This window comes from Anguilla anguilla, chromosome 13 (assembly GCF_013347855.1).
Source record: "Anguilla anguilla isolate fAngAng1 chromosome 13, fAngAng1.pri, whole genome shotgun sequence".
Taxonomy (NCBI): Eukaryota; Metazoa; Chordata; class Actinopteri; order Anguilliformes; family Anguillidae; genus Anguilla; species Anguilla anguilla.
In genome coordinates this window covers 36,239,267-36,263,478 of record NC_049213.1, presented here as the reverse complement: position 1 = coordinate 36,263,478, position 24,212 = coordinate 36,239,267, and the positions used below count along the sequence as shown (strand labels likewise).

Genomic DNA, 24,212 nt, shown 5'->3' with positions numbered 1-24,212 from the left:
ACACGTACCGCACGCACGTACCGCACGCACGTACCGCACGCACGTACCGCACACACGTACCGCACGCACGTACCGCACGCACGTACCGCGCACACGTACCGCACGCACGTACCGCACACACGTACCGCACACACGTACCGCACACACGTACCGCACACAAGTACCGCACGCACGTACCGCACGCACGTACCGGACGCACGTACCGCACGCACGTACCGGACGCACGTACCGCACGCACGTACTGCACACACGTACCGCACGCACGTCCCATTAATCCATACTGTAAGAGCGGGCCTAAAATGTGAACATGCAATGCAAGAAACTGTGCTGTAATACCCGTAAACCTACTGTACACTGTAAACGTACTTTCCTTTCAGCCATGTCTTTTTGTCTGTGCTGAAAAAGCTTAAGGAAGGTTTCCATTTTATATTAGGCTGTATCTAATGAACAATATAGTGTTCTGTTCTGTTCCATTCAGTTCTATTGTGTTCTGTTCCGTTCAGTTCTATTGTGTTCTGTTCTGTTCCGTTCTGTTCCATTCTATTCTTTTCTATTCTGTTCTGTTTCATTCTGTTCTATTCTGTTCTGTTCTATTCTGTTCTGTTCCATTCTGTTCTATTCTGTTCTGTTCCATTCTGTTCTGTTCTGCATCCTTAGAAGTCTCACCGTGTTACAATTATAACGCTTTGCTTGCAAACTTGCAGCGAGCGCCCCAGTATCATATCACCCCCCCCCTCCCCGAGGCTAGTATTGATTAGCCCAGTAGATGTCCAGGCAGGTTTCTGATCCGCGGTCCTGACTCTTCCCCCTCAGAGTCCCCGCTGTGGCCGAAGGAGCTGCTGGAGCCGGTGGTGGTGGCGGAGGGCTCCCCCCTCATCTTGGCCTGCAACCCCCCGCCCGGCCTGCCCCCGCCCTTCACCTTCTGGATGAACAGCGGTGAGTGCCCCCCACCCCCTCCACCCCTACCCCATCCCCACTCACTCTACCCTCCCCAAATTTCCTCCACGGTTACCGTATCATGTTCTGCCCCCACCTCGCTGTGCTGTCTGTCACTTAGCTCCTGGCGCTGTCCCCCACCCCACCTCTCCATTCTACTGTACACCCCCCAATCCCCCCACCCCCCATGAACTCTACTCCCCACATTTCCTCCACTGTTCCCGCATAGTGTTCTGCCCCCACCTTGCTGTGCTGTCTGTGACATAGCTCCTGTTATGCTCTCTCTCTCCCCCCCATTCTACCGCACACACACCCCCCCCACCCCCCACGCGCCCCGGTCCTGCCGAGCTCCACTCTCCCGAACACGGTGTGCAGGGATATTTATGCGCGCTGTCCGCCACACGGTTAATGTTTCTGCTGAGCCAGCTCTGCACAGCTGCAGGAATAGCTGAGTGCTCAGAAGCACAGAAGCCCAGCCCGGCCCGGTCTGGGATGGGGTGGGGATGGGGGTGGGGCTTTCTGTCACATTCGGTCTCATCTCCGCAAAGTCGCGCCCCTGACCCGGGCTGAATTACCCGCCGCTGGAGCTCCATGCGTTACGTCCCGTCCCCCCGCCCGTCGCCGCTAACCTTGTCCCGAGTCTCATGGAAAATCGATTACCGTCGCTGCGGTGGATTATTGTCCTTCACGCTTGCCGTAGTCGCCCTGCCGTGATTTGCTGCTGTGCAGTAATGCATGGTGGTCATCTTGTGCAGTAATGTGGCCTGGAGTGGCAAAGTTATCAACAGGCCCTCGCAACTTTGAAATATTTGGGTTATCAAATCCATCCATTATCTGTAACCGCTTATCCTGGGCAGGGTCGTGGGGGGTGCTGGAGCCTATCCCAGCGTGCATTGGGGCGAGAGGCAGGAACACACCCTGGACAGGCCGTCAATCTATCGCAGGGCACACACACCATTCATTCACTCACACACTCACACCTATGGGCAATTTAGAGTCTGTGTGGAGTCTTTAGAGTCTCCACACAGAATGGTCCAGTCCAGATTCGCTACCCCCAGCACCACCGTACCGTCCACTATAATTTGGGTTATGATCAGTCCAATTTCCAGTTAGCGATCCCTTGCTGTTACTAATAAAGCCCTGTCCCGACAACAGATTCTGGACGCGATGAAGCAGTTTTTTAGTACTGCAGAGAGGAGTTGCAGCAGCGTGAACCCCCCCGTCTCAGAACATGTGATGTCAGCGCTTACCTTCGCAGGCGATGCAGCTTGTCTGGTCGCAGGCGGCGAGTTTTTAGAACGGTGTGCGGAGTCGCCCGATGCCGCTCGTCGCGTCGCGGTCCTTCGGTCCGAACGCGGGGCCTTAGAGTTGCCGTGTTGTTTTAATTCTGGTTCCGACTCTCCCTCTGGCCAGCCATGATGCCCATCGCCCAGGACGACCGGGTCTCCATGGGCCTGAACGGCGACCTGTACTTCTCCAACGTCCTGGCCAGGGACGCCGCCACCGACTACAGCTGCAACGCCCGCTTCCAGTTCACGCACACCATCCAGCAGAAGAACCCCTTCACCCTCAAAGTCCAGACGAGTGAGTGTGACCTCTCTCTGTCTGTGTGCGCCCCGGGGGCATTAGCACTCAACAGAGGTCAGCCATCTTAAATCCTAAAATAGTTTTCTATGCTAAAACCCTGAATTCTGGATTCAGTAGTCAGGGGGGAAGTATGTGTCTGTGCTCTCACATGCAGACACTCAACAGCCCTGAGTGCTTTTCCACAAGGAAGTGTGAACACACAAAACATGTGATATGGCCATCTAGTGGTGACAGTGCAGTATGACAGATTTCTAATCAGTTTGTCGCACATTTACTGTCCACTGTTTGTTTTACTTTCACCATATGCTATGGTTGTTTGTGTTCACCATTTTACTTTTAATTTTCTAAAAATGAACTGATCTTACAGCCTTGGAAACTAATAAGGTTGGTGACATTTTTTTTTAGTTTGCCAAGGAGAGTATTATTTTAATTATGTGGACATACAGTAGAAACAGACAGCACCATGCCTGTCATTTCCTGTTCATTTTCTATCAGAGTGATTTTTGGTTTTTGTTTAAAAAATCATTCATATTTGAGCTGTAATTTGATAGTTTTCTAGCCTTTTTAGCAATATTTATTTTTCTGTTTTTGGGTTTGGGTTTATTCCTTTTTGTTCCTTGCATGTTTATTTGATGTTGGTGGTGGACATTTTCACTTTTCGTAGCATAGCTCCCCCCACATGAGCTCTCCCATGGTGCAGCCCTGTTCCTGCTCCCACCCTGACCTCCTCCCCCCGTATCTGTTTTTAGTTTGGTTTCTTCCATTGCGTGCTGTGACAGGCCTGGTGTTGTTTTGTTGCAGAAGAGCCCTTTAATGACACGTCATGGTTCAACCACACTGACGTGTACAGTGGTGAGTCTGTAGTTCTTTACCAGTAGCCACCGTGGTGTCTCACCTAACCCGTCTAACTAAATAACCACCTCGCCTAACTGCACATCGCACATCCGATTGCCCGAGTGTCTGCTCTCAGACCTCAAATTTCACAGATGTGGGTCAACTTAATGCGTATAGCTTCTTCCTGAAGGCTTCCTGTGGTTCTCGTAGGGGTCACTGGATCTGTCGCTTGTGTATCCAAATGGTAAATGGACTGCATTTATATAGCGCTTTTATCCAAAGCGCTTTACAATTGATGCCTCTCATTCACCCATTCACACACACACACTCACACTCACACACCAACGGTGAAAGGCTGCCATGCAAGGCGCCAATCAGCTCGTTGGGAGCAGTTAGGGGTTAGGTGTCTTGCTCAGGGACACTTCGACACACCCAGGGCGGGGGATCGAACTGGCAACCCTCCGACTGCCAGAAAACCGCTCTTACCTGCTAAGCTACGTCGCCGCTACGTTCCTTGCATGTGCAAGCTGAGCTCTTTCAGGAACTGAAAAATCCTGACTTCCTGTGACCAGGCAGGATATCACAAGGATCTCACTATGGTTTCCATGGCTATTATGGTTTTGTGGCCCCTGTTCTACAGCCAGGTGGACATATCCGTCACAAATCAGGGGCAATGAGCACCTCTGAGCACAGACAAAAAAAAAAACAAACAAAAAAAAACTGTTTTACTATTCTACTAAGCCAAAAGGATATTCTCCTATAACTGCAGTCTCTCAAGGGTAAGGATTTAAGCTCGTTTGATCAGCTGATGTTCAAAAATAGACGGCATCTGTCCATCCTGGACAGCTGTGCAGCACTGCAGTAATTCTATATAAATCCCCTGGTGTGAACACGGTCTGCTTTATTTTTCAACAATCCCAGTCGAGGGCAGGTGCATCCCGCAGGCCTACAGCTGACCCAGGATCAGTTTGCTGAACCTCAACGTTCACATGGTGCATTTTAAAACTGATTCAGGTTCAGTGCGTGGGGGAATTATCCATGCAAGTGGTCCCAGGCAGATATCACGGATTGACACGGCTAAGTTTTTAACCCACTTCCTGAGTTAATTCTCCATAACTCTGGATAATTTTTAAAATCTGTCACTAATTTTTTGTTGTTGTTTGTTTTTTTGTTTTTTTTTAATGTCTGATGTCATTTTCCTTTGTCATTTGTGTTTTTATTCTTCTTGTCCATTTTAATGGGAAGATGTTGACTTGTTGTTAACTAATTTCCTTCTCTATGGAACCCCTAATTTCTGGCTAATGTCATAATGTCCTTTCATATTAATATCAATGTCTCACTGTAGTATACATTCCAGATTTCACTGTCTGATAAAGGTCTGAAGAAGTCAGCATGGCAGCATTGTGACTTCAGTCTTCTCTGTGTTTCTCTGCCTCAATGAGTAGAGTCCGGTGGAATCTTATATATATATTTCCATTGCACTTATAGCTGTTCTCTAATTTATTTACTTATTTTTTTGTCTGTATAGGTGCAAGTATAAACCTGCTGATCTGTTACCTGTCTGACTTAGTCAGCTTGAATAGCTGAACTGACCAATCAAGTTTTATTTGATATCGCGATGTTATGAAACTAATCTTCCTGGAGTGTTTCAGAGAGCTCATTTAAATGTTGCACATTTCATACGAGCTGTTTGAAGTGCTTTGATAGCGTGTGCCATTTCAGAGCATTGCTTTTTTGTTTTTTTTTTGACTTGGTGCAGTTCAGTTCATGGCAGATATCATTATTTAAAGCCATAGCAATGATGCTTTGGAAGCGAAATAATAAATAAGGTAAATGAAAAGGATAATAGAATAAAATTGGGTTTAGGCATTGCACAATGCTCTATTATGCAAAATCCAGGTTGAAGTGCTGACCCTCTGGTCAAAAGCCTACCCCGTAAACTGGACTCCTCACTGTTAAAAACGCAGAATACAAACAACAGACATCAGAGTGAGAGAGAGCATATTACATGAGCGGGAGAGACCGACTGCCAGCTGACACTGCTGGGTTTATGTGATGCTGATTTGTGTGTGTGTGTGTGTGCGTGCGTGTGCGTGCGTGTGCGCTTGTGCGTGCTTGTGTGTGTGTGTGTGCGCGCGTGTGTACGTGTGTGTGTGTGCGTGTGTGTGTGTGTGTGCGTGTGCGTGTGTGTGTATGTGTGTTTGTGCGTGTGTATGCGTGTGTGTACGTGTGTGCGTGTGCGTGTGCGTGTGCGTGTGCGTGCGCGTGCGCGTGCGTGCGTGCGTGCGTGTGCGTGCGTGTGTGGCATGGCCCGTTCTCTTCACAGGTCGAGGGGTGGCTGAAACCACGCCCACCTTCCTGTCTCCCACGGGGGCGTCCAGCTCTAAGATGGTGCTGCGTGGGGAACAGCTGCTCCTGGAGTGTATAGCTGCTGGATTGTGAGTTCCTGTAACACACTTATACACACACCGACTTGAATTGTGAATTAGTTCTATACTGTACTTACTGTGAGGAATGTAGACTTAGTCTCACACATGCACGTGCACACACACGGGCACACACACACATTCACACGGGGCACACACAGACATATACATATGGACACACACACTCTTTTGTACCCAAGTGTTTGAAACCAAAGACAGTCTCATCTCCTCCTCCTCCTCCTCCTCCTCTTCCTCTTCCTCCCACCCACCCGTAGCCCCACCCCCAGCATCAAGTGGTTCAAGAAGGGGGGGGACCTGCCCAGCAGGAAGGTGAAGCTGGAGAACTTCAACAAGACGCTGCGCGTGGTGAGCGTGTCGGAGGAGGACTCCGGGGAGTACATCTGCATGGCCAACAGCAAGATCGGCAGCGTCCGCCACTCCATCTCCGTGCAGGTCAAAGGTCAGCCCCCCAGCGCCCTCATCCAATCACTGGAGTCGCCCGTATCTGGGGGGGGGGCGTTTTCAGGCCTCGGTGTAGCGATTCTCTCTCATTGACCGGCCGTGTAGCACAGTGGGTAGGGAACTGGTCTTGTAACTTAAAGGTCATAGGTTCGATTCCCGGGTAGAACACTGCCGCTGTACCCTTGAGCAAGGTGCTTAACCTGCATTGCTTCAGTATATACCCTGCTGTATACATGCAATGTAAAATGCTATGTAAAAAGTTGTGTAAGTCGCTCTGGATAAGAGCGCCTGCTAAACGCCTGTAATGCAATGATATGTTTAAGCAACTGGTCCTGTGGCCGCAGGTTCGATTGCCTGGCAGGACACTGCACCCTTGTGCCCTCCATTAAGGGTCTTCACCTGCACTGCTTCAGCATATATCCAGCTGTCTAAATGGATGCAGTGTAAATGTGTGATAAGAGCCTCTACTAAATGGACTGCATTTAAATGGCCTGTGATATTATATTGCGCATTTTCCAGCAACAACCGCACAGATTGCTTTCCAATGAATGCCCCTCATTCACCCATTCATACACACGCTCACACACTAACGGTGAGGCAGCCATGCAAGGTGCCAGCCGGCACGTTGGGAACAACCGAGGGGGTTAGGTGTCTTGCTCAAGGTGCTACTAAACGCCTGTAATGTTACTGACTGCCATGTTTATCCGTGAGACTCTCTAAACCCCGCCCACACGCTGCGTCTCTAAGCCCCGCCCACACGCTGCGTCTCTAAGCCCCGCCCCTATGCTGCATCTCTAAGCCCCGCCCACATGCTGCATCTCTAAGCCCCACCCACATGCTGTGTTCTCTCTGCTCCACCAGCGGCTCCTTATTGGCTGGACCAGCCGTCAAACATCGTCCTGGCGCCAGACGAGAACGGTCGGCTCGTGTGCCGGGCCAACGGGAGTCCCAAGCCCAGCATCCAGTGGCTGGTCAACGGGGAGCCAATCGAAAGTGAGCCCAAAGTGCATCATCGCTCACAGGAGCACCAGATGAATGAGGCTTGCAGTTTTGTTTTTTTTCTCCTCCTCTTCCTCTTCCTCTTCAGTTTTTAATCTGGATGTCATAGGCCAGGGGTATTCAGTCTTATCCAAAAAGTGTGTGGGTGCAGTTTGTTGTAGCCCAGCACTGCAACACCTGATTTAAGTATTTAGCTAATAATGGTCTCTGATGAAGACCTTGATAAGTAGAGGTGGGTGTCTTTGTGTTGGGCTAAAACAAAAACCCTGCACCCACACCGGCCCTTTTCGGATAAGATTGGACACCTATGCCACAGGCAAAAAGAACAAGCTACTGCACTTGTGCAGCATAATTAAGGAACTGGACTTGTAGCCTAGAGGTTGCCAGTTCAATTCCCTGGTAGGGCCCAGCCATTGTAGCCGTGTCCCGTAACCTGGACTGCTCCAGTGTGTGTCCAGGTGTATAAATGTTCGCTGTGTGAAAATGCTAAAGGTGTGCTAGTCTGTGCTGGCTAAGAACAGCCGCTAAATGCCTGCGATGCAATGCGATACGACGATTTTCGATCGGGTGATTACCGCATCGCTGACCTCGCTGCTCTCTCTCCGTTGCCGCGGGTTACAGGCGCGGCGCCGAACCCGAGCCGGCAGGCGGTGGGCGACACGCTGATCTTCCGCTCCGTGCAGATCGGCAGCAGCGCGGTGTACCAGTGCAACGCCTCCAACGAGCACGGCTACCTGCTGGCCAATGCCTTCGTCAGCATCCTCGGTGAGAGCCAATGGAAAAACGGGGGGGCGGGGGGGGGGGGGGCGGGGATTGGGCGTTACCATAACTACAGACTTCTTGTGGCTTTTGGGTCTGTTGTGATGGGTTTTACTGTATGGTTGGCGGGGGGGTGGGGATTGGGCGTTACCATAACTACAGACTTGTTGCTGCTTTTGGGTCTGTTGTGATGGGTTACTGTATGGTTTTTTTTCGAGCTGGCCTGTGGGGTTTTGCTGGAAACAGACTGTGTTTTTGTGTTTTTTTTGTTTTGTTTTTTTTTCTGCTGTTGGGCCGGTGGTGTGCAGATTCATGTCACCGAAAAGATTCCGGTTTTATTTATGTTGGTTCGTTCGTGAGCAATAAAAGTTCAGATAATTGAATAAAATGGTTTGGAACAAGACCGCGTGTCATATGGTGAATATCGGCACGACACTGTCACTGTGCTGTATAGATCTGGCATGCAGTTCATTTGCAATTTGAGTTCTGTATGCCTTTTATAGAAATTGGATTCCTCAGCAGATATATTTGCAGGCTCAGAAAATCAAGAGCAGAGATATTTTTAAAAAAATGTCCCATTGCCCGAAGGGGCGCCTGAAAGTAAAAGTCTTGGGAGCCTCTGGCTTTGAATGAGCGCGCTCAGTCCGGTCATACTCTGTCACTGCAGACATGCCGCCGCGCATGCTGGGTCCGAGGAACCAGCTGATCAAGGTGATCGAGAACAACCGCACCTTCCTGGACTGCCCCTTCTTCGGCTCGCCCCTGCCCGAGCTCCGCTGGTGAGAGAGCGGGGGGATGTGGGCGGGGCTCGGGGGGACGCGACCTTAACCTTAACCTTACCCTTAACCTTAACCATAACCGTGCATTTGTGTGTGAAACGTAGCCCCGTTCGGGCTCCAAGTGAAGCCACTTACATTTTTGTTGTGACTGTGCCTCAAAATTTGTTTATTAAAGTAAACTTTTGTGTGTATGTGTTCGTGTGGTATTTGTATGCGCATGTTATTTATATTATTAGGTTGACTGAGCATGCATTCTCTTTTAAAGCAATGCCATGTTAATTCCACCCCGACAAGTAGCCTAATCTGCATGTCTGTGTGTGTGTGTGTGTGCGCGTGTGTGTGTCTGCGTGTGTGTGTGTGTGTGTATGGTGTGTGTGTGTGTGTGTGTGTATGCGTCCGTGTACAGGTTTAAGAACGGGCAGGGCAGTGGCTTGGACGGCGGGCACTACAGAGTGTATATCAACGGCACCCTGGAGATCAGGCGAATTCGCCCGGAGGACCAGGGCACCTACACCTGCGTGGCCAGCAACATCCTGGGCAAGGCGGAGAACCAGGTCCACCTGGAGGTCAAAGGTCAGACCACAGACGTTACTGCATCAACTAATATTTTTCCCAACGCGCAGAGGCAGTGCTGCCGCCATGGGCTGTGCATGGCATAAGTGTGGTCACTCACTCACGGATGTTTAGTAGGACGCATGCGCAGGTGGAGCCAGCTAAAATGTGTCTGCGGAAGGGAGTTGCGCCATGGGTCTGAACGGTTCCGTGCTTGTTTTAAAAAATTTGTTTTCTTCTGTATATAAATGTATGTCAGTTTTTTTTTTCTCCAATACAGTAAATTTTTTTTTTTAATGCATTTTTGTACACAAGTGCAATTTGTGGTCACCAGTTATAGATAAAAATGTACTGTAAGAGCTATAATCCTGTATTGATGTCCCTTAAGTGATTCTGGCTGTCTCTGATTGGCCGCCGGTGCGTTTCAGAGCCCACGCGGATCGTCCGCGCGCCGGAGCACCTGTCGGCGAACCGCGGGAGCGCGGCGCGTTTCGACTGCCGCGTGAAGAAGGACCCCACCCTCCCCGTCACTGTCACCTGGCTGAAGGACGACAAGCCGCTCACCGTGGGCTGGAGGTGAGTTAGCAAGGGCCCGCCTCCTCGTGTGTGTGTGTGTGTGTGTGTGTGTGTCTGTGTGAGTGTGTGAGTGTGTGAGTGTGTGAGTGTGTGAGTGTGTGAGTGTGTGAGTGTGTGTGTGTGTGTGTGTGTGTGTGTCTGTGTGTCTGTGTGTGTGTGTGTGTCTGTGTATCTGTGTGTGTGCATGTGTGCGTGCGTGTGTGTGTGTGTGTGTATCCTCACAGTTGACTCTTTCTTTGGGAGCATTCTGCATGTGCTTTAAAGTTGTTGGTTGGTTGGTACTGTGCTTGCCATTGTAAGCCAGCTTTTGTTAGGCTGCAGAGAAACTAAATCCCCAGCAGCTACTTGGCTTTCCCTGGAGGTCTCCCATCCAGGTACTAACCACGCCCACACCTCCTCAGCTTCAGCCATTCGGCAGGGGCAGGGTGCATGATGGGACGGCTCCTGGTAGATAACTTTGTACCCACCTTTTCTGAGTGCTTGTTCTGCCTCGGCCCTTCTGACTCTGTTGGTCCAGGCTGAAGGCGGACGAGGACTCCCTGACCATCAACAACATCAACGAGGGAGACGAGGGGACCTACACCTGCACCGTCAGGACCGAGCTGGACGAGGACATCGCCTCTGCCCGACTCACTGTGCTGGGTGTGCATGCGTACGCACACGGACACACACACACACACACACACACGTAAACATGGACACACACACACATTCTCTCTCACACACACACACACACACACACACATAATCACACACTCACTCTCTCGCCTCTCGCTCACTCACTCACTTATACACACACACATACACACACGCAGATGCGCGCACACATTCTCTCTCTCTCACACACACACACACACACACACACACACTCACTCACTCACTCACTCACACACGCACATGTGCACACACTCACTCGCTCACTTGCTCACTCAAAAACATGCACATACACTACATGCATGCACACGTGCGTAGACACCACCCTGTACGCACCTTTATACATTTACACACTCATATCCATTAATGCTTCTATAAACACTGACACCCATATGCAATATGAACAGCCTTGCATCCTACACGTTTACCAGTGACACTGGCACCGAACTAACTACTTTAGGCCTTGTTCAACCTCTTGTTCCTTTAACCTTTTATGTTTATGTTCGGTTTTGTGTCGTATTTATCGACATAGTATAATAGTAATACAGTTCCCTTTGTTTGGTTTTATCACGTTTGTCTTTTTTTTTTGTCACATTTGTAGTTTCCCCCACTTTCACTTCTACTAATAAGCGTAGTGAGTTATTTCGCAACAGGAAATTACCTTTAGCCTGTAATAGGACCTGTATGTGAGGCGTAGGTTTTTCCTAACTAATATGGTGTAACTATGTGATACTAATGAGTGTGTTAACCTCTGACCTTTAACCTTTACCTCACAGAGGAGGACATGGTGTCTGCCTCAAACCGTAGTGCCTTACATGCAGGTAACATCTGTGGGATTTTTTTTTTTTTGTTTTGTGACTCTGCTGCAAGTTTCCTGTTGATACTGTTGGTATTTCCTGCTTTGTGTGGGATATTCCACTGATGGACATCAGAACTTCATCCAGCACAGCTGCAGCTGCAGGCACAGGATAGGTGCAGGGCAGGGTAGAGCGGCAGGTTTTGGGTACACCGTTTCGTATGTGCCCCAGTCACATGACGGGATGATAAGGTGGAAGGAACTAAAGGCAGTCTGGGAAATTATCCAGGACACGGTGGGGGGTGAAGGGGAGACTCTCACATTGCAGGGGATGTCTGATGTGCCCATAGAGTGGCATATCTTTAGTGCAATGCACCATCTGAGAAGCAGGACCTCCTATAGTTCAGTGTTCCCATCACTGCTATACTACCCCTCTGGTGTTCTCATGCCCTTTCCCCATTGGCTGGGCCAGAACAAGAACAAATGTGTGCAATTCATGGGTTTTCAAACTAGAATCTCAGGACACAGCTCTGTATGCTGGTTTTCATTCCCACCATAATTGCAACCGACGCTTTGAATAGTAATGAGCTGTTCATTGGTTTTTTAATTGGACACTTAATGTCTACTGGAGGATGATTTAGCCTCTTAAGGTCACAGTTTTTTTCAGAAATATGCCATGAAGGATAAGTATTCCACAACTTTATCCTCAACTTTATGGTTTAATTAATTTTCTGCAATATGGTGTATGACACATAATTCCTTTAGAAAAAAGTAATTATGTGTTTTTTTTTTTTTTTTTAAGTCATTCATGTGTAAACTGACAAGGAAATAATTGGGGTCCTAATAGCTGAAAGTGAGGTCACCTGGTCACTGAAACGAAAGAGTTCAGTGGCAGAGCCAGTGGCCACACGTGTTATGTTGGAACAGGAACTGAATTATGATAAAATCCTACACATGGTTCCAACAACCTTAATTGATCAAGATGTCGGTTGTGACAAAAACCAGCACACACAGTTTCCGGGAAAGGTTTGAAAGCCACTGTGTTCTTAGACAATAATTAACAATATAGTCACGCAGTTGGTTAGAATTTGATGTTTCTGGTCATTACTAAACATTAACAACACATTTAAAATGGGAAAGAAAGATGTAATAGCATCTTAATAGCATCTGAAACTTCAGAGGGGCCAAATTCACATTGGGCATGACATTGTGTTGTAAATGTTTGCACAGCTGACACATCCTTGATGAATTTTAGAGAATGTCTGTGAATGACCCCTGGCCTGACCCCGCAGACCGCCCCGAGCCCCCGATGGACCTGGAGTTATCAGACCCATCGGAGCGCAGCGTCAGACTCACCTGGATACCTGGAGACGATAACCACAGCCCCATCACAGGTAAAAACCTACTCACTCTCTTACACACACACACACACACACACACAGAGCAGCCCCATCACAGGTAAAAACCTCCTCACTCTCTTACACACACACACACAGAGCAGCCCCATCACAGTTAAAAACCTCCTCATTCTCTTACACACACACACACACAGAGCAGCCCCATCACAGGTAAAAAACCTCCTCATTCTCTTACACACACACACACACACACAGCAGCCCCACCACAGGTAAAAACATCCTCATTATCTTACACACACACCTACACACACAGAGCAGCCCCATCACAGGTAAAAAACCTCCTCATTGTCTTACACACACACACTCACACACACACACACACACAGAGCAGCCCCATCACAGAGGAATCAGGAAAACCTGAAAACCTACGGGGCGACAGGAGAATCTACCGCTGATTGAGCATTATACGTCTCAGTTGAAACCGAAGCTGTGTGAGGCACTGATCAATGTGATGACATCACTGATGACAGGCTTTGTCTGTGCCCCCCCCCCTTCCCCCTCCCCCCTCCCCCCTCCCCCCATCCCCTCAAAGAGTTCCTGGTCCAGTATGAGGAAGACCGGTGGGAATCGGGGAAGTGGCAGGACCTGGCGACCTACCCGGGCCACACCAACTCCGTCGTCCTCAAGCTGTCACCCTTCGTCAACTACCAGTTCCGCGTGATCGCCGTCAACGGCGTCGGCCCCAGCCGGCCCAGCCGCCCGTCCCCGCATTACAGGACCAGCGGAGCCCGTGAGTCGCTGAGCGGGCAGAGAGGCTCATGGGAGATGTAGTTCCCCCCCCCCCCCCCCCCCGTGAGAACTGTAGCGAGGTTAATCTGCCACGCTGGTGGTGCATCACGGATGCATTTGCTATTACGTTTGTCGTAATTTACCTTGATTTGCATCAGTCTCTTATTCGCTGGCGTTAGGAATACCCTGGCAGTGAGGCCTCCTTGCTTGTGTTTCGTACAAAAATTTGGGCAGTGCGTTAACCGTAGTGTCGTCACCTCCACGCACCCTGTGTGTGTTTTTAGCGCCCGATGTCGTCCCCGGGGGCATACGTGGAGAAGGCAGCAAGAAGAACAACATGGAGATCACCTGGGAGGTAAGCGGTTTGAGCACCCCTGCTGTCTATACAGGCCTGGGCCTCACTACATCACACGCAGGGCCTTTACAGAAAGCAGGGAATTAAAACTGTGGGGCACGTTGCTTTTCTTCTGCTGTTCATTTTGCATTCAGTAGCGTTTTCACCTTTTAAAATGGTCTTGAATTTAGTTTTTGGTGTAGGAATTTGGAATCAAACGGGTCCCCTCCCCAGGAGCCACATTGTGTGACATATTGTGTCTGTGCGTGTGTGTGTATGGTGTGTGTGTGTGTGTGTGTGTGCGTGCGTATGTGTGTGCGTGTGCGCTCGCGTGTCTGTGTGTGTGTGTGCGCTATCAGCCACTGCAGGTCACCGAGCGCAACGGGGCTAACCTGCGCTACGTGGTGTCATGGCGACGCCAGGACACGACAGACGAGTGGACGACTGTCACCTCCAAAGGGCTGAAGCACGTGGTGCACGACACGGAGACCTACAAGCCCTACGAGATCAAGGTGCAGGCCGTCAACGAGTTTGGGCCCGGCCCCGAGTCCCACGTGGTCATCGGCTACTCCGGGGAGGACAGTGAGTAACACTGCCTCCTGCTTTCACAATACAATACAGCACAGCACCACTCAACATAGCACAGCACAGCACAGCACAGCACAGCACTGCTCAACACTGCCTCCTGCTTTCACAATACAATACAGCACAGCACCACTCAACATAGCACAGCACAGCACAGCACTGCACAGCACTGCTCAACACAGAACAGCACCACTCAACATAACACAGCACAACACAGCACAGAACAACACAACACTGCTCAACACTACACAAGCAGCTCAACACAATACAATACAGCACAGCACCACTCAACATAACACAGCACAGCACAGCACAGCACTGCTCAACACAGCACAGCACCACTCAACATAACACAGCACAGCACTGCTCAACACAGAACAGCACCACTCAACATAACACAGGACAGCACAGCACAGCACAGCACTGCTCAACACAGCACAGCACCACTCAACATAACACAGCACAACACTGCTCAACACTGCACAGAGAAGCTCAACACAATGCAACACAGCACAGCACAGAGCAACACAGCACAGCACAGCACAGCACGGCACTGCTCAACACAGAACAGCACAACACTACTCAACACAACACTGCTCAACACTGCACAGAGAAGCTCAACACAATGCAATGCAGCACAGCACAGAGCAAACACAGCAGAGCACAGCACAGAGCAAACACAGCACAGCACAGCACAGAGCAACACAACACAGCACAGCACAGCACAGAGTAGCACAGCACAACACAGCACACTTGTGCACAGACACCATCATAATAATATTTATTTATTATTTACTAATATTTATTAGTAACCCCCTTTCCCCCTCCCTTCCCCCTCCCCGCACCCCTCCCCTTCTCTGTGGGTCTCACCAGCCCCCACGGAGGCCCCCACCAACCTGCGTATCTCCAAGAATGAGGACACCAGGGTGAAGCTGCACTGGAGCCCCGTGGACCCCAGCTCCGTCCGGGGGGAGTTCAAGGAGTACAGGGTGAGCCAGCCGGGCACCCAGGCCCAAACCTCGCCCCCCCACCCTCCCACCCCCCCGTGCTGCTTATTCCTCCACCTGCGATGTCCTGCTTTGCCCTGGGCTCCTGCTGCAGAACGACAGGCAGCCCAGCTGTGGCTGTACGTGTGAGGCTTTGCCTGGTCCGGGCGTCCTGCTGAGGCCAAAAAAAAAGAGATGCTCTTTGAGAAGTGACCAGAGTTTTCATAGAACCAGCGACTTTAGGGTGGGGAGTGCACAAGCAAGGGCCGATCCATTTCAGGATTTTGTGTCAACTTCTGCCCTGCCCGTAGTTCTTTAATTAGCTCAGCCGTACCTCAACCCGACATTTATGTAACCATCAGCTACAGCCAGCAAGCTGCAAGCGTATCCTCAATATTTTACTGTGCTGTGGTACAGAAGTGAACCAGCATAGTTTGTAGAGCTGTCAGAAAACTAAAACTAAGGTGAATGGTTGGAACAAGAACCAGCATGCAGACCAGCCCCCCAGGACTGGAGTTGTACCCCCCCACCCCATCCGCCCCCTATTGTAGTGCGTGCCTCAGGGGTGTTGCCAGCTGACCTACACACAGAAGCAGTTGTGAATTAAGGAATTAGCACGCTAAAGCGTTAGCGCTCTCGGTCCCGCAGGTGTACTACTGGCGGGAGAGCAGCCTGCTGAAGGGCCTGAGGGTGAACCGGGAGACGAAGACCAAGGGCTTCTACAGCACGGGCCCCGAGCCCAGCGGCGTGCTGGCCGACCTGGTGCCCTACAGCCACTACAAGATGTACATGGTGGTGGCCAACAACCGCTACGAGGGCCCGCGCAGCGACACGCTCGAGTTCCAGACCAAGGAGGGAGGTGAGCGTGAGCGCACAACAAAATGCAGGAAACAACAGTTGACTGATGTGGCCTAATGTAAAGGAAAGGGGAAACACCCCACGTGCCCTTTGGATGTTGGCATATGTTCTGTGAATGGCCTGTCCTCGTCATTGTGTTGTTATGTTGTTTTGTGTTGGGTTGTGGTGTCTTGTTATGTTATGTTGTGTTGTGTTGTTTGTTTTGTATTGTGTTGTGTGTTATTTTATGTTTTTTTGTGTTGGGTTGTGTTGTGTTGTTTTGTGTTGTGTTATATTATCTTTTGGTGTGTTATGTTATGCTGTTAGGTTGTCTTGCGTTATGTTCTGTTGTGTTATGTTATGTTATGTCATGTTATATGCTGTGTTATTTTGTGTTGTGTTGTGTTAATTGCACACGGGTTGTTGGCATTGTGGGAATCGGAGTCATCCGTTCTTTCTGTGTCTTTGCGCCCACAGTCCCTGGCCCTCCTAAGTTCTTCCGGATTGTTCAGCGATACTCGGACACCGTCCACCTGAAGTGGGACAAGCCCCTGGAGCCCAACGGCATTCTGATCGGATACACGCTCAAGTACCAGACAGGTAGCCGTCCTCGGCCGTTGCATTTGAAGCCGTTGCCCGAGTGCGGCGGTTAGCCAATCAGGATCGTCTCTCGCTGATTGTGAGATCACAATAGCTGAATTATGCACACAAAAAAAAAAAAAAAACGTATTTGAGTCATTTAAGAGGCATGAATGTAAAGTGCATGTTGAGGACAGTGGATTTGCAGTGCCTTGTTTGTCAGAGGGGCTGATGGGATGTGAAGTCCACTGCTGCTGAAAGCAGACTTCACAACCTCTAACCGGGACTACATCTCCCATCAGCGCTGCTGTAAAGCGCTGGTGCTAACCGCTGCTGCTGCTGCTGCTGCTTCCTCTCCAGTCAACGGGACGCAGCTGGGGCACATGCACGTGGAGAACTTCTTCGACAACGTGACGGAGTACACCCTTCGCCTGCCGGACCGCTTCACCCGCTACAAGTTCATCCTGGCGGCCCGCACGCAGGTGGGCACCGGGGAGATGTACACGGAGGAGTCGCCGCACTTCTCCAACGAAGGTGAGGCCACGCCAAACACTTTCCCAAACCCCCCGCCCTCCACCCCGACCCCCCTGCCCCTGCCTCTGCCTCCATCTGCATACTGAGAGAAGAAGGCTAGACCAGTGGGCGGTGCTCCCGTAGACCAGAAATCTGGGATAAAACGCGTTTTAAGCGGCAATTCCTTTCATCTTTAAAGCCAATAAAGAGTGATTCTGATTCTGATCGAGGTTATAGTGAACACTTACAGGTTTCACCTGTAAAGAAATAAAAGCTGCTTCAAATGATATGCAACAACTCAGAATATTCTGTGTTTGAATAATAATATGCGGGCTAATTTACCTCAGTCACCTGTGTTGTGCTACCAGCTAAAGGGCTAAAGTTGGCGGTATGTGTGGGTGGCAATGAAACAGAGGAGAAAACAAGGCCTGTGTATGAATAATGACAGTGCACGACTTCAGATTCATAAATAATATTATTTAACAAAACTGTGGTCAATTATATTTTAATAAAACACGACTGTGTTGTCGTAGTCCTGCCAACATTTTTTTTCTCCCAAACCCACATGCCTGTGTTGTTCTGCTGAACCGTGAATGGAACCTTTCTTCAGCGTAGAGAACCGCGTAAATAAGTCTCTGTCCAGAGCACTGTTCTTTGGGCAATGCTGCTCTTTCTCACCAGGACCATCAGAGCTAAGCCGCTCATCTTTCACACTTACTGCATCTCTCACACCTACCTCACACACCTCTTTTCACAGAGTCCTTTGTTGAAAGGTTTTGGTGATCTCAGATGCGACGGTGCATAATTATTTATCTCCTGCGAGTCTTACTGTAGGGAGACGTGTTTGCAACATGCCATTTTTCTTTGGTTATTTGTTTCCCCGCTGATGGGAGAGTGTGATTTTAAAAGGGGTGGTGGGGGTGGGGGAGGGGCTTTGTAGTGGTGTAAACTACAGCGAAACTACAGTGCTTTTCTGTGGGAGGACATTTGTACATGAGGAATCGTTGGCGGTCGGTGACAGATGCTGAATAAAGAGATGTTGTACGGAGCAGGAACACGTTATCAGAATATATAATAAATAATACATGAGATTACTGGCTATATCAGAATATATAATAAATAATACATGAGATTACTGGCTATATCAGAATATATAATAAATAATACATGAGATTACTGGCTATATCAGAATATATAATAAATAATGCATGAGATTACTGGCTATATCAGAATATATAATAAATAATACATGAGATTACAGGAAGGAGTGTCTGATTGCTGGAAATGCTCTTTCTCCAATTACAGATGGCCAGCTTTCACTGTGCCATCATATTTAAAGGTGAATATCTGCTTGGTGCACAAAAATAATTTTAAACTGTTATCTGGAGGCTGTGAATGCTGCAGTGTAATGCGAACCATAAAAATATCTCCCCTCCCTGCCCCCGGTCACCCCATGAAGAAAATCCTGGTGCCACCCCCCCCCCCCCCCCCCCCCCCCCAATTTATACTCCTGAGAAAGTGTCCACAAGACAAAATAGGGAAGGAAACGCTGTGCAGTTCCGCTAATTCCGTGGTAGCGGCTTGGGCTCATGGTGATATGGAGGTATTCCGATTCTCCTGGAGGTCTGTGTGTGGAGGAGGGCGGAGACTGGGAGGGGTGGGCTGTTTGGGGGGGCGGAGTCTGAGTCTGGGAGTTTGATTGACAGGGCGATGAAAAGAGTCGTCTCTCGCCGTCCGCGCGAACAGAGGCGCCTTTTTCACGTGATGAAAGCGCCTTTCAGGGTAGGGTGACCTAATCTCTGAGCTAACACTGCCCCCCCCCACCCCCCCACCCCCCCCACCCGAAACGGGACTGCGTCAGCCGATTGGGTTGTGACCACTGCAGAGAAATCGTTTGGGTTGGTACGGCTGGAGAGAGACCGTTTGGATTGTTGCCGTTGAGGGGAAACCGTTTTGGCAGGATGTTATCTGAGCGCTTTCGCTCTGTCCACTGTCTGCCTCGTCCTCTTATGAGTGTGGGAAGGTTCTCTCTGTTTCTCTCTTTTTCTTCCCCCCCCCCTCCCCCCGTGGTTATCCTCATCCTGTTTTCTAACCCTGCCTTTCTCTTTCTCCTTCTCTTTGTCTTTCTCTCAGTCCCTCCGTGTCTCTCTTTTTTTCTCAACTTACGCTTTCCTGTTTCCCCCCTCCTTGCCCTCCCTTTCTCCTGGTGCTGACGGAAGATTTCGCCAGCACAGGTACTGTCCCCTCTGGAGTAGGTAACGGGATACAGACAGGCTGTCTGTCCGTCCGTCTGTCCGGCTGTCTGTCTGTCTGTCTGTCTGTCCGTCCGTCCGTCCGTCTTCCCTCAGCAGTGCAGCTGGGTGCCTCTGTCTCATTCACCTTATCCAGAGGCCTTGTGTTAAAGCCTCATAACATCATGCCTCCCTACGGAGGTACCAATGGTACAGTCCTAAATAACGTCAGTCCTACAGAACCCCCCCCCGTGTTAGCAGATTTTTGGTGCAGCCCGATCCCTTGTTTAAGGTCTGAAATGATTTTTCCCTTAAACTTAACCCGTTGCAGGTTGGGCCACTTGTCTGTAGGTTTTATCCATTATGGAATGTAACCTTTTTATAAAAGAATCATTTTCCATAAAATTCTTACAGAAAATAGAAGTGTTCGTTGATCCGACTGATTAAAAGTACATATTTGCATCCTAAGATGTGTGCATTTATTCTTTATTTCATGCGTTGCTATTTCTGACAGAGTGTTGTCATAAGGGCGTAAGTCACTCAGCAGCAGACATTAAAAACATCAAATTTAGATTAATCATTAGCTTAGCCAACATTTAGACGCAAGCAAGACCTTTCTGTAATAGGCAGAATGATTTTGCAGCCTACAGTTAGGACATGTGTGAAAGGGGGCACTTTCAAACTTATTTAAAATGCCTCCCGAACAGAAGCAAAACTTGAGCACTGAAAAGGTAGCGCTCTGCTGAATCAATGGGCTGAAAGAGGTTTTTAAACGTTTCGGATTTCTCCTCGTTTGATAAGGGGGGACTGGGGGCTGGCTGAAGCAAAGCGAGGTTGAATGCAGGACCCAGCTACAGTGTCTGTGTCACAGATCTCACTGAATGTGTCTGTGTGTCTGTCTGCCTATCTGTCTGCCTGCATGTCTGCCTGTCTGTCTGTCTCCCTGTCTATCTGCTTGTCTCCCTGCTTCTCTGTCTGTCTGTCTCCCTGTCTGTCTGTCTGTGTGCCTGTCGGTCTCTGTCTCCTTGTGCCCTCACAGGTGGAGTAAGTCTCTTCCTCTTTCTGCTACAGAGATGTCTTTAATCATAGTCTGTCGCAGAAACATGTTTTTAAAGGTGCACTAAAACTGATTTACCTGACTCCTGTGCTGCCGCCTGTTTGTCTTGTGACAGAACAATGTCAGGAATTGTAGAGACTGTCGTGTTTTATTTTTAAAATTCTCACAATGAAATTCATTGAAATAACCTGGAGAATAAGATAAGATATACTGCATTCATGGAGAAATGTCACATTCTAGTGTGGAAGGTGTAGGCTGAAGCCACTCTTTACGGAGCTGCACAGATACCCAGGAAGTGGCAAGCAGAATATAGTGTCTGTGTGTGACATGTGCCTGTGTTCAGTAGTACCCTGGACATTAGCACTGAGTGCTGCAGGATCTCCAGCATTATTGACTGGGTTCAGTAGCAGGGACCAGCCTTGGGGAAGGGGGGGTGGGGGGAGGGTCAGAGACATGGGACCCAGCTCTGTCTCTCTGCAGTTCTCTGGTCCCACTGTTGGGCCTGTCCTGTTCCTCGAACCTCCAACCCCTGACGGCACTTTCCCACCCCGCTCTCTTCCTCCTTCCTCCCTCCCTGTTGCCTGTCCCCGCTTTGACCTCTAAAGCATGCCCCTCCACTTCAGTGGTACGCTGATGCGCTCTCCTTCCCACGAATCGCAGAGAAAAACCCATAAACCCCCCGCTCCATCTTTGGGGAGATTCAGGCCTTGACCATCTCCAGCATCATGCTGGGGGACCAGCTTTGCATGTTCTCCTCTCAGGAAGTGCTCAGAAATAATGCGGTTTGTGTGCTTTTCCTGTGTGCCAAAAAATCCAAACAGCAGGTGTTTACCAATGCAGTGCCAAGGGTTCTGGCTATCTCCAAACACACGATGGCGTGTGAATACTGTTTCCGGTCGATCTGTTGTTTTCTTGTTTGGATGAAACGAGCTTGTGTGGGTCTCTGGACCGAGGAGGCTGTAATAACCATGTAGGCCACACAGTCTGGAGACTGTGATTGAACTCAGTTTCCCAGGGGGCTTTGCTCTGGAGGTTAGCGGGCCCCGTGAGGCCAGCCTGTTATTTCTGGCGGTCCGAGAGCGTGGCGACCTGGCGCCGGTCCTTCATCGCACGGCCAATCGCACTCATCGCCGGGCTCGACTGGGGAACGGGGGACGCGAGAGATCACGCCGTCGTCGGGTTTGTGACGCGTGATTCCGCGCGTTCCTCGGTTCCGCCGCTGCCCCCCCACCCCCGCGCGTTTGAGAAGCGGTCGAACTGCGCTGCACGCCATCGGCTACTCCATCAAACCCGCTTTCACCCATCCATCCCCCCACCCCCGCGCTTACGCTTCAGGCCTCAGGGTGGCGCTGTCTCTCCGCCAGCCTGGGCTCTGAGAACGCCGACTCCTCTCCCTGTTTCACAGTGAGACCGGGCGGCGGGGGGACAGGGAGGTACGGGGCTGCTCCGGTTGCCCTTGACTACGCAGCTTGGTGTAACCCCGCTGGGTTCTCTATGAAGCGTGTCACATGACCCCTCAGTGTACGGTACTGCAGCTGGCCAACGCCAGCCGGGCGTCGGGCTAAACGTCTCTATACGAGAAGGGCTCTGAGCTGACCCGTCGCTGGCACCCGACGAGCCTCGCGCCTCCTGTCCTGTCGCGTTACCGCGGCGACCCGCGCGGAGACGCCGTGCATGTGCAGCCACACGCCTGTGTTTGCCTCGCCGATGCTCATGCTCCATCGCCCGCTTGCTTTCTGTGGACGACTGCGAGAACTGCAGCCTAGTCTGTGGCGGGGTGGCGGGGTGCAGTGGGGGGGGGGGGTAACTGGAGCTTCTAAACGTGCGTCATCCTGATGAAGCGAAGGTGGGATCTGTGAATGTGTTCGGTCCATTCTCCTTGCGGCTCTGTGAATCCGGTGTTCTCCTCATTCACAGAACCGCAGGCCGCACAGCGTCTGCTGCACAGTGACGGCTCATTTCTCAAGGTTCCTTGTTTGACTCGCTCAGCAAAAGTGTATATCGACCTATGGATTTCCCATAACTACCTGTGCATTAACAGTGTATTAAAAGGGCTCATGGCCTGTTCATGGCCTTCAGGTTCTCGTAATAGCAGATGTACACCACTGGGGGGCAGTGGCATTCTGGATTGACATTGACTTTCAACTGTGACTGCAGCTTGATGGAACAATTGCAGCTGCAATTGTCTTTATGACTATTGGTTTTATGAAAAATGTAGTCATAAAATAAGTTTAAATAAGGCATTTTAGTGTACAATTTTCATTTTTTTTAAAAATAAAAAAACGATGTGACCTGTACTACTTGTGCAGTAATTTTGGGAATTCCATCTTGCTGAATTGCTGCCGTTGTCAGATTCCCTTGTAGTGTTGTGTACTTGTTTTCTTGTTAACCTTTGTTCTCTACCCTACCTTGTAGATTTGCCCACAGATGATTTGGTGCCCACAAGTGTTCCCACCACCCTTCCTACCACCATTGCCACCATCCCTACTACTGCTACTGCTACTACCACCCCCAGTACCACTGCTAGTACTGCAGCCACAACAATCCCCAGCACCACCACTGCTACTACTGTTACAACCAAGCGTGCGGATGTACTGGGTACATCTTCTGTCATTCTTGCCTGGCGTTACACGCACCAAACTTGTCCCTCTACGCACACACTCTCAACCATGAGCACTTGCGCACACACACTCTCACACACACATACACACACACACACACACACAAACGCACTGACCAAGGCTACCACAACACAACAGCGCAGTTGTGGTTACTGCGAAATGCAGGGGGACAGCCGATCGTATCTTTGTTCTTTCCATTTAGAAACTGATTAGTTACGGAAAGAGTGTGAAATTATGACACGTACAGTGTTAAAGTCTGAGCCAGTGGTTAGTTGTGTCCTCCAGGGATATTGTATATAACCCAGTTTGGCCCCATGCCCCACAAAAACATGTATGGGGCATGTATTATTGCCATGTATTTGTGTAAGCTGTATTTATGTCATTGGGATAATGTACCGTCAAGAACTCACAATTGCAACAGGAAAACGGACCCTTATATATTTGCAGTGCAATCCGGTACTTCTGGAATCACGTCGAGTTAATTTTCAGACTCACGCTGACATCCTGTGTGTATGGCGTCTTTAAGAAGCCAGTACAGTACCATGGCAAGATGCAGGTTGTTTGCCGGCGAACTTTCGGTTCTGTTCCCTTACCTGAGCGGTTCATCCCCACTCTCGCGCCCCTGCGGGTCCCATCGGGGCGCCCGCGTTTTCGCTCGTTTCCCGAGTTCGCCCCATTTTAAGAAGCATTCTGCTTACCCTTTCCAGCCTTTTTCGGTCGCTGGTGTTTGCACGCGCTTTCCTCCGCTCGGCTGTTCTCTGCGTCGCCTGGATTTGAGTAGGTCGCGCTCCCGATGGCTGAGGCTTTTACGAGAAGCGTCGTTACTGTAATCCGTCGGGCGACGCTACAATTTTCAGCCCTTGAGTCCGTGAGAAGCACGTCCAGGGATTTTTTATTTTTTTTTAATGCACGCTTGCCTTTGTCTAATTGAGCTTTGAAACAGCACTTGATACACCTGCCAA

The 24,212-nt window shown here is 50.0% G+C and overlaps 1 protein-coding gene across 21 annotated transcripts in view; it reads left to right on the top strand.

Annotated features, from left to right (window-relative positions):
- The window catches only part of nfasca (neurofascin homolog (chicken) a), a 98,461-nt gene that overhangs the window by 57,726 nt on the left and 16,523 nt on the right, over positions 1-24,212 (top strand). For 8 of the 21 annotated variants that reach the window (XM_035387897.1, XM_035387896.1, XM_035387895.1 and 5 more), the window contains 22 exons: positions 814-936; positions 2,350-2,520; positions 3,325-3,375; positions 5,684-5,795; positions 6,059-6,243; positions 7,107-7,238; positions 7,866-8,009; positions 8,671-8,782; positions 9,189-9,355; positions 9,763-9,910; positions 10,428-10,552; positions 11,341-11,385; positions 12,653-12,754; positions 13,311-13,508; positions 13,792-13,862; positions 14,201-14,423; positions 15,300-15,415; positions 16,061-16,271; positions 16,727-16,849; positions 17,189-17,362; positions 19,561-19,575; positions 23,045-23,227. In XM_035387897.1, the coding sequence (XP_035243788.1) occupies positions 814-936; positions 2,350-2,520; positions 3,325-3,375; positions 5,684-5,795; positions 6,059-6,243; positions 7,107-7,238; positions 7,866-8,009; positions 8,671-8,782; positions 9,189-9,355; positions 9,763-9,910; positions 10,428-10,552; positions 11,341-11,385; positions 12,653-12,754; positions 13,311-13,508; positions 13,792-13,862; positions 14,201-14,423; positions 15,300-15,415; positions 16,061-16,271; positions 16,727-16,849; positions 17,189-17,362; positions 19,561-19,575; positions 23,045-23,227 (2,931 nt within the window). The remainder of the gene's footprint in view (positions 1-813; positions 937-2,349; positions 2,521-3,324; positions 3,376-5,683; positions 5,796-6,058; positions 6,244-7,106; positions 7,239-7,865; positions 8,010-8,670; positions 8,783-9,188; positions 9,356-9,762; positions 9,911-10,427; positions 10,553-11,340; positions 11,386-12,652; positions 12,755-13,310; positions 13,509-13,791; positions 13,863-14,200; positions 14,424-15,299; positions 15,416-16,060; positions 16,272-16,726; positions 16,850-17,188; positions 17,363-19,560; positions 19,576-23,044; positions 23,228-24,212) is intronic. The other 13 variants (XM_035387910.1, XM_035387909.1, XM_035387908.1 and 10 more) reach the window with 7 other exon arrangements.